A 12725-nucleotide genomic window follows, 5' to 3' on the forward strand; every position below is an offset into this window, starting at 1 on the left:
TATATATATATATATATATTTGTAGCTGCTTTATGTTTGCTCTAATCTAGTTTTGCTATTTGCCTTAGGCAGCTGTCACACTATTTTTTAGTTTACTTACACCAATCAAGAGACACGATTATGTCTCGTGCCACTAGATAGACAGATTACTCATGTGCTATTATATTTTTTGCAATAAAATTATAATATTGATTTACATAGTCCTAATTGTTAAATTAGGAACTATAAAATTTAATTTGATAATGAATAAATAAATTATATTTTTGCATATGTACAGAATAAATTTGTGTACTTGTGCTTTATCTCTTGATATACAGATTGTTGAAAAGATGTTACTTAAACTTTATTAGCTTATGACAATGGTCCCAAATTGTCAATACTTTACACTGTATTCTTTTGGTTATACATACTTGAATAAATTATGCATAATGTGCATTGGATTGAATATTTTGTATTATTATGTAGTTAAACTGTATCAATTATAATATATTATAATCAATATATAATATCTGAATTATATAGTAACCTATTAAATTACTATAGAAAGATGGGATATGTATATATATATTTTTTGTCTATTGCATTGTAGAATGTCAGGGCAAAGTGGTGGACATCGAGTGCGGTTGGCCAAGCTTAATGAGCAATTGACATGCAAATTGTGTGGTGGATATTTTATCGATGCCACTACCATTATAGAATGTTTACACTCATGTATGGTATTTCTCTGCAATGTTATATATAACATTGCATATGTTAATTTGTACAATAGCTAATACCTTAACTTAAGATTGAGATTTTAAATGTTTCTTTACAGTTTGCAGAAGTTGCATTGTTAAATATTTGGAGAATAACAAATATTGCCCAATCTGCGAAGTACAGGTTCACAAAAGTAGGCCGTTGTTAAATATACGACCTGATCATACATTACAAGATATTGTATATAAACTGGTACCTGGATGTTACCAAAGTATGCTTCTTCTTTAACAAGAAAGAAAAATCTACCTCTTTATTGCATATTATGACATGCATTAACAGTTAACGTATAAACATTTTTTTCAGATGAAATGCGATGTCGAAGAGAATTTTACGCGAAGCATCCAGAAATATGTGGTCAGACGATGTCTCCGGAAGCCCGTGGAGAACCTATAGAATCACATATATATTCCCCAGATGAATCTCTTAGCTTGTCCTTGGAATACTTTAATCCTCATACAAAGGATTTAAATGAAGTGAATGCTATTAAGGATGGCACGCAAAAACCTATTTTAAGGCGATACTTTCGGTGTCCAGCAGCAGTTACAATATTCCATTTACAAAAATTAATAAGAGCCAAATATGGACTTGGTGATGCAAATAGAGTGGATATTATGTACAAAGAGGAACAGTTATGCAGTAGTTATTCATTAATGGATATTATGTACATTTATCATTGGAGGCGGGTAAGTGTTGTTTAATTGATTTAATATTTAATTCAATGTGCACATATGTAAATATATTTACACATAGTAACACAGCATATCTATTGCATTACAGAAAGTTCCACTACATTTAAGCTATAGGATATTTGAATCATCTTTAAAACGTATGAAATTGTCGGAAGACAATGCAAATTACAAAAAATCTTTAAAAGATGCTGGTATTGATTCTATAGAGTTAAAAGATGAGAAATCGGTGAAACGCGAGTGGAAAGAGGTGCAATTGAAAATATCGGAAACTGGTGTGATGAGTATAACTGATATATCAAGTACAGTACACAAAAGAGATGGGGGGATCGAGAATTTGCAAGATGAAAAATCTTCGGAACAAACTATCACTTCCATTGTAGAAGTGAACAAAACAGATTCATTGATAGAAAATTGCGATGTGTCTAACTCATCTTCGGTAGAAATAATGCAATCTACTGTGGCCATCGACACGCAAATAACGAAAAATCCAATATTTCCCAACTCGAGTAATGCATTTCTCGCTACGAGTGACGTTAAGATTATAACAAGATCGACAACAGAGAATTCATCGATTAAGAATTGCACGTCGCCAAGTACTCAACACAATGGGAATACCGCGAAACAGGGAAATGAAACGGGAAATCGCACCGTTCCACCAAAGTTACAACAAGACGCGCGTGAAGTAAAAGGCCGCAATCAAAACGCTAATGTCGAAGATAAACCAGGGCAGAAAACTATTAATCAATCAGTAACGCAATTGGCGGAAGAGAGCGCAAATATTGTTGAAAATACCGATGGGACGAAAAAATTATCGATAAATAATAATAACAATAGTACAGATTTCAAGGCTGAAACTCCGAAGGAATGCGTAAAGAACACAAGCGTAGAAGCGAAAACGGGGAATGCCGGGTCGAAAATCGACGCGTTAAGCGTAAAACTGCAGTTTCAACCGAAAATGGGCCAAGTCAATAACACTTATTCCAAGAAAGCACCAAAGGAAAAACGCGCGATTCTTCAGCAGGGTACGAAGAAATCCGACGTAAGATCATCTACCGAGAGTACAAAACTTTCTGATACAAAGACGCGAACGAGTTGCGGAAATACAACGGCTAAAATATCAGTCTCATGTTCTACGGCGATCTCTCCGCAAAAATCGGTCGTATCCGCGATAGCGTCTCGGAATTCTTCCTCTGCGACGGATACCGGTTCTGGTAGACAGGAAACTCTCTATGAGAAAGATAATCAGAATACGAATATCGATGTGCAGCAGGCATTGAATTTGCTGGAACAGAAAACGGCGAATTCGCCTGTACAAGCATCAATGGAATCTGTCCCAAGAACAAGTAGTAACCACGTCACCAGTACAGTAAATCAGAGATTACAAGTCACATCGAGTAACAATAATAATAATAATACAGCCACGACAAATGAAAATATTGTATTCACGATTGTACCGAATTCTTCTACGTCCACTGTCAGTCAGACAACATCATCAACAACGTTTCCTTATACTCTCCATGATATAGTAATTAACTCGGCTGCTGTAAAACCGACGTTCAAGAATTCCAGCGTGGCGGGTAGCTGTACGACGCTTCAAAAAGCATTGGGAACATCACCAGTTGTCGCTTGTTCAACATCGAATAGTCAAGCATCTCTTATGCCGACTCAGTTTAACGTACAAACACCTTCAATGAGCATATACTCTGTATCTATGCCTTTGAAGAGTAATTGCGGTAACACGACCCAAGGTATAAGTACCGTGACGGCCACGTCAACGGCAACGATTACGGTGACGGCGTCGAAACCGACGTCTGTATGTTCGGTACCACCATGTCCAGACGCAATCCCTATATCCTTTATGAAGCAAGCGTCTATGCGCAAGCAGGAGGCGACTGCCAAGGGTACCAATTTAAATGAGATTTGTGCGAAAATTGGTTCCATCGGTACAATCGGTTCTAAGATCAACGATATCTGTGCGAAAATAGGAGAAAACTCGAAGGAGAAGAACAGAGTGGAACAGGCGCGCAATAAATCGGACGTACCGGATCTGCTTAAAATCGGCACGAAGAAGAGTCCCTCGTCGTCGCTATCCAATTCGGACACGACGATTAAACATATACCGAACATACCTAATGTACCAGTATACAATCCGAGTAGCAACGCGACAACGATGGAGAATAAGAATGCCAAGCCCGTGTCCGCGGGCGCTCTGGCGGTATCATTGGCGGTATCATCGACAGTAACATCATTGGCACCGACATCATCACCCCAGATGACCCAGAGAATGTCCTCTCTCAAGAAGCAGAGCCAACCGATCGGATATAAGACGTTACGCGACCCGCCCAAGTCCTGGAATCCAACGTTGTCAAAAAATAATTACGTGGCCGTGAAAAACCAAGCGAAGGAGATGCAGAATCAAACCCAGACCACGTCCGCGTCCGAGGGCACGAGTAAGCAGATCCCGTCTAAACCGGCCAAAATCTTCAAGATGAGGAACGTGCCACGATATCTGGGTAATCCGGCATCGGGCGTGAAGCCCATGTACGGAGTCACGAACGACGCGAAGGAGAAGGAGCAATCGGCAGTTGCTAATACGAAGAACGCCACCCTCAATATGATGAAGATCGATCCCAAGACCTTGTCGCCTATCGTTTCCACGATCAATTCGCCGATCGTTTCGCCGCCGCCTTATTCGCCGAATGCTCGAAGTTATCAAAATACACCGTATCCGCGGGACATATGTCGAAGCACCGGTTCCCCGATATCGCCGAGAAACTCGCCGGTGAATATGCTGTCGACAAATCCTTTCATACCGTCTCCTACGCCGAACACAAATCCACGGATCATATTTTCTCATTTCCCACCTCCGTTTCCAGACGCCAGCCGATTCCCGAATCCCTTGATACGCTCGCCCATCGGTATTCCGCCTCCCAGTGCCTTCCACAGCAGTCTACCGCCTTCGATCAATAAGCTGTATCAACGATCAGCCAGCTACATACCGCAGACCACCAGTAGTTACTCACCGGTATCCAGTCAACCGCCGGCGGTACAACGAATACCGCCCAGCACGCATTCGTCTTCGCCGAAGTCGCCCAAGGCCTCGTCGCCGAGTTCGATTTCGTGCACATCGTTCAATCTGGGAAAAGTGGAATCGCAGTCGCCGATCACGTCAACGGTGGCAGATAATGTCGCGTTACTTCTTTCCAAGAACGTGCCGGTGCCGATACCGGTACCATCATTGCAACGAGAGCTCAACGCGTTTAATCTATCCAAGACCGGTGGCAGTTTAGGTCCAACCTCCAACGTCGTCGTTGTCAAGACATCGTCCGCGACGGATACAAGCAACGCCGATACAATCGAGACGCAGACCGCCAAGCAAAATTCTTCCGCGGTGTCGCACAATTCCGCATCGAGTGCGGAGATACCCGGAAATTCGAACTCGCCGAGCAGCACCGGCGAACGAAAGCACTGTAAAAACGCGGATCCGGCGCAAAAGACAACGCAGGAGATGGCGCGCGGTCCTAAAGAGGAAAGTTCTAAGGCGAAGCCTACGGAGGCGAGATGTAGCGCCGAGATCGTTGACAACGCCATGGGCCCGTCTCCTGACAAGAAGGAGAAGAATCAGGCGGCTAGAGTCAACGGTGACGTTACAACGGATCAATTTGCAAGTAAGAATCCCAAGGAAGCTAATAGCGACGAAGTGACGACACCAATGACGGAGACGACCGAACGAGATTGCCAAGTCGAACGATCCTCGTCCAGAGAACGGAATAGCATTCCGAATAGTAACGCTCAAGATAATAATATCAGTGACTCCTCGTCGGCGAACGAGTCTAAGAACGACAAGAGCGGCGAGCAGATACAGGGTAAAAAGTCCGAAGTGCAAAGAAATAAAGCGGAAACGTGAGATCACCGCAAAACGTGAGGATTAAACTGATTAAACTAATCATACGAATCGCGCGTCGATGACAGAGCTGCATTTAATCCGGCATACAATCTGGCTTTAAATATAATAATTTAATCCTGTATAGGCTTATATACACGGCCCATATTATATTTACTGCCAGTAATTCTAACGTCGTACGATCGAGTATATCCCGTATATACTTGTACGTTTAAAGATCCTTTTGCGCTCCCCTTGTGTCATCCGCGCATAGCGGAAAAAAATCACAGAGATATGCTGGTTAACAATGCTATAGGCGATGAATTTTTACAGTATGCGTATCGTGTAAGGAGTGAGAAGAGCGATCATTGTTGAAAATGTTTCATGGCGTGTTAGGAATCTGTACATTTCTGTAAATAGCAATCGCGAAAGATCTAATTATTTTCTATTATAAATGAGTTATTATATATATCATTACGTTGAGTACGTTATTTTATAAGCATATGTTAATTGCGAGGCCGTCTGAATTTCTATGCGCGTATCTAATACTGATATTAACCGTTAACGAGTCACTCCCCCCCTCCTCCCTTTCCCCTGTTGTTATACATACATATGTATGGAAATGTATACGACGTGTTCCACTTTTATCATATATCTCTTCAATTATGATTCCTCTGGAGATTTCTCTGTTTAGCAAAAATTTGATGACTATTACAATTTCTAATAATCTGTAATATTTGAGCCTCTCAAAAACAAAACATTAATTCCACCTTTTATAAATTTAATTTTAATATCAGAACAATAATCGTATTTTGGTACTAAAATTAAGAAATTTACGAAAAATGGAATTGATAATGAATAACATACATGACAATAGTAAAAAACAAAGTAATACGTTTCAAGTGGAACAGTGTCAGATATTTATCTTGTTTCGTTATACATTATATCATGCGTTGCAATATTTTGGATCATACATTTTTCGCGGATATCGATACAAATTGCGGAAACAGTGACCTTGAAAAAAAAAAAAGATTTGCCCTATTAAAGTTATATATTTAAATCAACTACATGATTTGTGTCTCAGTGCGCACATGCTTGCTGTTGATTTGTTAATGTCATAGTGTATAATGTCGCGTTGTCACATCTTAATAGCATATAATATCCGTTCTTGCATATTGGATGCAAGAAATTTTTAAATGGGGATTCAAGTTATTCGTTAGCATTAAGTAACTAAAAGTATCACAGTCACTTTTTTGTGTATAACATAATTATGAAAAGACACGATGATTCGTGGTAGAAGAGGATATCCACGATATAATGAGCACATACATATGTTTATGAAAAAAAAAAGTTAGGTATAGGTAGGTATAGGTGAACTAATTAAATTAATATCACGTTACCTAAACCTAAACTATACATTTTTATAACATGTAAGATTGATATGAAATTTATATAGTTTGCAGCATTGAATATTTTTAAATAACCCTTATTAAAGAGAATTTTATTCGCGAATTATATGGAGTATTTCTGAAAAAAAAATTCTTTATTTTACAAATTCTATTATTTTTACTTTTAATTATTTTTTTTTAATGGTACTTTTCCATAAAATACATTCAACATTTGACATTACTCACATTATAGTATATGAAAATAAAATCAAGATTGAATATTAATTTGTATATTAATTATAGTTCTAAAAGACAACTAACGATTTAAAAAGATATTGCCCTTTTTATCAGACAAGTATAAGTGTATAGTACGAATTTATATACATATATATATATAAACTTTCATAAAAGTGCGAATATTATCGATTATTGTATTCGTAATCATGAGCATTACTTTATTTTATATGATTAAATTCGAGTTTTTTAATTCTTGGACAAATCTAACAAAAACAAGGTATCAAAAGAAAAATTATTTTGTGGGTGATTTTGAAAATATTCGAAGACTGCTGATGGTAGTGAAATGTCCGAGGCCTTATCGTATCATATATATCGAGTAATTAATATGGAACAATAAAAATTATAAAATACATATATATGCTAATTATGTCAGAAGGAGAAAAAAAAGAATATTAGTTAACGATTAAATACTGTGATCGTTACGTTACTTCGTCTTATATAGAAAACATATTTTAATGAAGCACAATTATGCTCTCATAAATTTATTGATCGTAAATTGTAATATTTTTCTCTATGCCGTTTTCTCTCTCTTTCCACTCCATTTCAATATTGCGCTCTGCTTTTCAAGTTTTATTTTTCTGAATTTTCTACCTAATCCATATATCTTCATTTCTAATAATATATATGTGCGTTTCATCGTCCGTTTACACGAATATTGATAAAAAAGTAAAAGAGCATAAATTGAGAAAAGTATAAACAAAAGAAAAACTTTGCTAAAAAACTTTAATGTTTGGAGAATTGTCAAAGTTTCTCATGATAGAAGATATCCTAAGTCTTATTTGTACATAGTGTATTATAGTTATATAAAAAATATTGCATAATAATAGAGAAAAAAGAATTATTAATATAATTCTATATTTAATATTAGTAAGGATATAATCATATAGTATTTTTTTGTCTAACAAAAATAGAAATTTTTAAATATATTGGGCTGCAGGATTACTGTATTTTTAATCATTTTTTATGTATGTGTATATGTGTGCACACGCACATATATACGTATAAATGTATAAAAGTAATACAATAGTAATTCTATATACATGGATTAGGAAATATTTTTTTCATTAATAATGCAAAAATATAATTGACTGCACCCCTACATAAGAACTGTTTATTATTCAATATGAAACATCCTTCACGTATGTACACATTGCTCTATCTGAGCAATGGGAGAATGTATTTCCAAATTGTAAATCAACAGACGTTTATATACCAGAGATTTTTTCAATGTGCCTTACAGCATCCTTCAACTTGTACACTAACTCTTGTAGCTGTTGTACGGTGCATGTAAATGTTACATATTTCATTTCATTATACTTTCTTGTACTCATTCGAATATTATAAGTTGGCATGTCAGTAGAACAACAAGTGCTAATCTGTATCCAAGAACACACACAGAATACACTTTATTTAATGTAACTTATGCAGAAAACATATATATTGTTGGAACTGTGCTATGTAAAGTAATACATTTGGCAAAGTTATTAAAGAACTTACCTTAACGCAATGATGTAAACGCCAATCCACATCCACTATATGTGGTATGCTGTCTCCTGTCAACTCCAACTGCGTTTGAATATCTTGTTTATTGTTTATATAAGTACTACACAACTTTTCAATTCTTTGTCCATTAATATGTTCGTTATGTAGAAAGATTTTTAAGCTTTCTTCATCATAATCGTGTCTAGCAGCCTCTATAAAAAGGCAAGATATACTGGCAACAGCAGCCTTCACCAGATCTGATTTGGATGGATATATACTAGCGATGCCTAGGATAAAAGGTATCTATAACTGTGCGAACATTGTATCTTGAATATTTTTACATTCTTGAGACAAATCGAGTTAAATTTATATTTACTTTTTCCATCGCTAATATTCTTACAGATGTAAGATATTATAACATCTAATAATTGTAGAAATGTTTCTTCGGATAAAATGTTGCTATTTTGAATGTTTGCTAGGCCATCGATTACTTCCTTAGCCAATTCCATTTCAGCATAATGTAGCATCAATTACATTCGAGATAAGTAAAAATATCTGTATTGCGAATAACTATCACACTAGCATCATCAACAGAAAACAATGAACCAATTTATGCACTTGTGCTTTAGTAATAACTTGGATCAAGTTTTTGCGAAATCACCTTGATCTTGTGAGACTATCGCCGGATTAGTGATAAGTTGTTTCGTTCTGATTTTTGCCTAAAACAGACAAAAGTAGAAATAAGAATTTTCTTTCTTTTAAAGAATCTTCTATCTTTCAATTTCACAAATAAAAATTATGTGTACACGTTAACTAAGGTTATAAGGTACGTCAATTAATCCATTATAAGAATATATATAGTATGCCATTTTACAAACCATGTCTCATATTTGTCTGAAATGTAAAAGATTTACCAAATTTCTTTGCATGTATCGATGAATTACGCAGCAATAGTAACTGTCTGCTAATTGTCAAAATCACATATGTGTATATGTATATGTATAGTTCCCGACATAGGACGAGGTAATGGCTTCTGCACACTGCACACAGAACGCGGAAACGCTTGCCTCGCGACAAAAAGCGACACGGTAGCCAATCATATACGATTTTTCCATAGGAGTGAAAGATTGATTGGTTACCGTATCGCCTTTTCCCGCGCGCCAAGCGTTGCCGCGTCCTGTGTGCAGGAGCCATAACGCTTGTTGAAACAGAAAAAAACACATAGGATGTGTTTAAAGAAAGAGAAGAACAGTGGGATGTAACGTTACAAGTTGCACAGCAGCTCCGAAATTATAATAAACTCATTTACGACCTTAAACATAAAAACCCTCAAAGTATAAGAAAGACGATTTTGTACTCATCAGAGATTCGCAAAGTAAACCAGGTGAAAACCGAAGATTAAAGCCAAACTATAATATAATTGCTGAAGCACTAAATAAAAATCGATATTTTCAAGATAATCCAGGTTTTAATATAACGACAAATCCGTATAATACGATCCTGTCATTAGAAAAAATCAAACTGTGGGTTAAAGCCCAAACCTTTAAGTTAAAATTTAGAATAAGTTTTAATATACATTGTACTTTTGCATTCTGTAGATGTAAATCTCTCAATGCAAACTAAATTTACGATATCATATATAAAAAAAAAAAAAAATTCCCTTATAAAAGAACATTTGTTTTGTATTAATTACTCGACACACTGTAAGCATGTTGTTAATCATTTGGGACAAATGATACAGGATGGTCAAAACAGTAAGAAAAATGTATACATCATATATATAAACTAACAGTGTTAGTCAAGTAAAGGCTCAATGACAAAGATATATACATCTTTCTCATATTGACAAACAAGATGAAGTTTGATATTATGACTCTTTATATATGCAATATATAAATAAATCTAGTTTACAGCTCATTTTAGCATACAAATGTAAGATTAAGATCAATATTATTACTATGAATACATCATGTACTTATTTTTTATGATTTCATTACATAAATTCATCTGTTGTACCAAATTTGTACATACAAAATATAAGACAAAAAATTAGATAACAAGAATCTTTTGTAAAAAATATCAACGACATCGAGGTATTCATAGTGATTCAATTGTAATAGAATATAGATAATATATTTAGTTTCATTTAGGTCTTGGTTTATTTTGTGATTTATTCCCAATTTGTGTGCCACCCCCACGGCTTAATGGTGCTGGACCTCTTCCTCCTCTGCCAAAGGTACCTGTAAAATATAATATGCAACAATGATATAGAAATGTTTAGATTGCATATTGTCCTTTTTAGAAGATATATATATAATATATATATATATATAAATTCATAAATTTATAAAATTGACTGCAACATATATATTACCTCTACCACTGCCACGTCCTCTTTGAGTCTGGCCCCGACCTTTCATTTCACCACGTCCCCTCGATTTCATTTGTATATCTTCCTTTACCATATCAATTACTTCATCAGGAATTCTCAAATACTTTATCGTGCTGCCTCTTATATAGCATTCGGGCATCCTCCAAAACTTGTCACCATCCTAATACAATGATCAAATATTAATATAGTGAAATATACAAATGAAATTCTAAGACTTTTGAGTTACAACCAATTTGACGCATTTCTAAATTACTTATAACACATTTTACTTCTTTCAGTTATTTAACATCTCATCTCTCAGTATATATAAATTACTACATTATAAAAACTACATATATTATAAAACTACAGATGTATGTAAAATGTTTGTACCCTTGATGTACATATAACTTCTCTGAGATTTATGTTCATCCAATTGTCGCAACTAACTAAATGACCATTGTATGTTTCTCCATTTTTCAGCTCTACCAGCTGCAACAAAAAATTTAATTTGATTGTGGTATATATTAAGATTTAAATAAATATATAGTTTTTTCGAGAGATGTGTGAAAATCCAGAATATTTACCATGGGATGATTTTGCGCCGTCTTCAACAAAGTCAAAGGTAACTGAAAAAAATAAAACATACATATTACGAAGATCAAAATATTATTCTTTTTAGTTTGCATGAAAATAATAAACATACCATTGTATTTGTGAAAACGATATATAATTAAATGCACTCTTGTATACAGATAAACACTTTGATAAAGGTTATGCATCAATTTGAAAATAGCACTAAACTAGAGGCCTAGGGACCTAGAATATCAGAGAGGCGCGATCTTGTTCCGACTTCCTGATTGGTTGATTATATTATAGCCGCCATGTCGGGCTCACAACGGTTCACGCATGGACTTAGGAATTAGGAGTTCAGAGATTTCATTTTATCTTCTTTTTCTATTCACATTGGAAGGAAAATGATAAACTCTGAACTAATGCAGCCAGTTCAGTTGTAAAGAACAGACCCAAGATATATATTCGGGCATCGAAGAGAGAAAAAACAGCAAAACGAACAGTTCGATTGGACACAGAATTCTGATTGGTCAATCGTGTTAATTACTCTAAACACCGATTGCTATACGCGTTTAAACGTTTAAACGCTATGTCACTGTCAGTTGAGAAACTTTACAGTTAGTCGGTTGCATGTACTAAGTAGAAAATTTTGCAAATTGTATAGTACCTTTTATTACAAGATTTTGATTCTCAGCGAATGAATTAGAAAAGAAGAAAAGATTGATATTTTCCTTTAATAAGTTATAAAAATATAGTAACACTCAGTAAAAATATTTATAAACACCATTTATTTAAATAAATGATATAAATTACAAGATTATACTCTTCTCTATATAAAATATATGCGCCGCCAGACTTATCATTTTGTTTAAGGTCCGCGTTTTAAATAAAATTTATAATTATTTTAAAATTTTTATATTTTTCGATAATAAAATATGTATATTCTGTTAACTTATTTATTACAACTTAAGAATGATTTCATAAAATTCTGTATTCAAAATATTCATAATATGATAGTCTCGATATAATATATTAGTTTCAGTATCTCTTGAGCAAGGCATTTGCGAACATATCTCTCTAAACGAATTTTCTTACTTGTTTTGAGAGCCTATAAATTTCTATTTTTCAAGTTGGGATATATGTAACGTTTAAACACCTTTATTCTGTGCGTGTATACATATATATATATGTGTATGTATTTTGTGTATATGTGTATTTTATATAATATATAATTTGCTTGTCAAAAGTTTGAGAATCATTAGATAGTTAAAAGATAAATATTTATT

At 34.8% G+C, this 12725-nt stretch overlaps 3 protein-coding genes across 5 annotated transcripts in view; 1 reads left to right on the forward strand and 2 right to left on the reverse strand.

The window, feature by feature from the left end:
- The window catches only part of LOC115233408 (serine-rich adhesin for platelets-like), a 7287-nt gene extending 880 nt beyond the window's left edge, over window positions 1–6407 (forward strand). The window contains exons 2-5 of one of the 2 annotated variants that reach the window (XM_029803797.1): window positions 590–711; window positions 815–967; window positions 1060–1439; window positions 1534–6407. In XM_029803797.1, coding sequence (XP_029659657.1) covers window positions 591–711; window positions 815–967; window positions 1060–1439; window positions 1534–5352 — 4473 coding nt within the window. In that variant the 5' untranslated portion in view covers window position 590 and the 3' untranslated portion in view covers window positions 5353–6407. Of the gene's footprint in view, window positions 1–589; window positions 717–814; window positions 968–1059; window positions 1440–1533 lie in introns of those variants that run through there. The other variant, XM_029803799.1, reaches the window with a different exon arrangement.
- A 1685-nt stretch (window positions 6408–8092) lies between these two features.
- Window positions 8093–9609, reverse strand: LOC115233410 (COMM domain-containing protein 3). 2 transcript variants are annotated; one of them, XM_029803804.1, is made up of 4 exons: window positions 9374–9609; window positions 8872–9214; window positions 8511–8782; window positions 8093–8389 (listed from the first exon to the last, which is right to left on the reverse strand). In XM_029803804.1, the coding sequence occupies exons 2-4, from the start codon at window positions 9020–9022 to the stop codon at window positions 8219–8221; spliced, it is 594 nt and encodes a 197-aa protein (XP_029659664.1). In that variant the 5' UTR covers window positions 9023–9214; window positions 9374–9609; the 3' UTR covers window positions 8093–8218. The 2 variants fall into 2 exon arrangements, with proteins under 2 accessions (XP_029659664.1, XP_029659665.1); XM_029803805.1 differs by having other exon boundaries at window positions 9410–9548.
- A 746-nt stretch (window positions 9610–10355) lies between these two features.
- LOC115233411 (U6 snRNA-associated Sm-like protein LSm4) overlaps window positions 10356–12725 on the reverse strand; it is a 9143-nt gene continuing 6773 nt past the window's right edge. The window contains exons 2-5 of the mRNA XM_029803806.1: window positions 11454–11495; window positions 11260–11358; window positions 10870–11047; window positions 10356–10735 (exon numbers count right to left, since the gene is read on the reverse strand). Coding sequence (XP_029659666.1) covers window positions 10638–10735; window positions 10870–11047; window positions 11260–11358; window positions 11454–11495 — 417 coding nt within the window. The 3' untranslated portion in view covers window positions 10356–10637. The remainder of the gene's footprint in view (window positions 10736–10869; window positions 11048–11259; window positions 11359–11453; window positions 11496–12725) is intronic.

Source organism: Formica exsecta, unplaced genomic scaffold, assembly GCF_003651465.1.
Source record: "Formica exsecta isolate Colony F162 unplaced genomic scaffold, ASM365146v1 scaffold175, whole genome shotgun sequence".
Taxonomy (NCBI): domain Eukaryota; kingdom Metazoa; phylum Arthropoda; class Insecta; order Hymenoptera; family Formicidae; genus Formica; species Formica exsecta.

Bases quoted from the DNA above. Each gene is read 5' to 3' on its own strand.
- LOC115233410 (XM_029803804.1), bottom strand. From the start codon at position 9,022: ATGCTACATTATGCTGAAATGGAATTGGCTAAGGAAGTAATCGATGGC. The intron at 8,783-8,871 runs GTAAATATAAAT...CTTTTATCCTAG, and splicing joins GAATATTAGCGATGGAAAAA to GCATCGCTAGTATATATCCA. The intron at 8,390-8,510 runs GTAAGTTCTTTA...TCTTGGATACAG, and splicing joins GTTTACATCATTGCGTTAAG to ATTAGCACTTGTTGTTCTAC.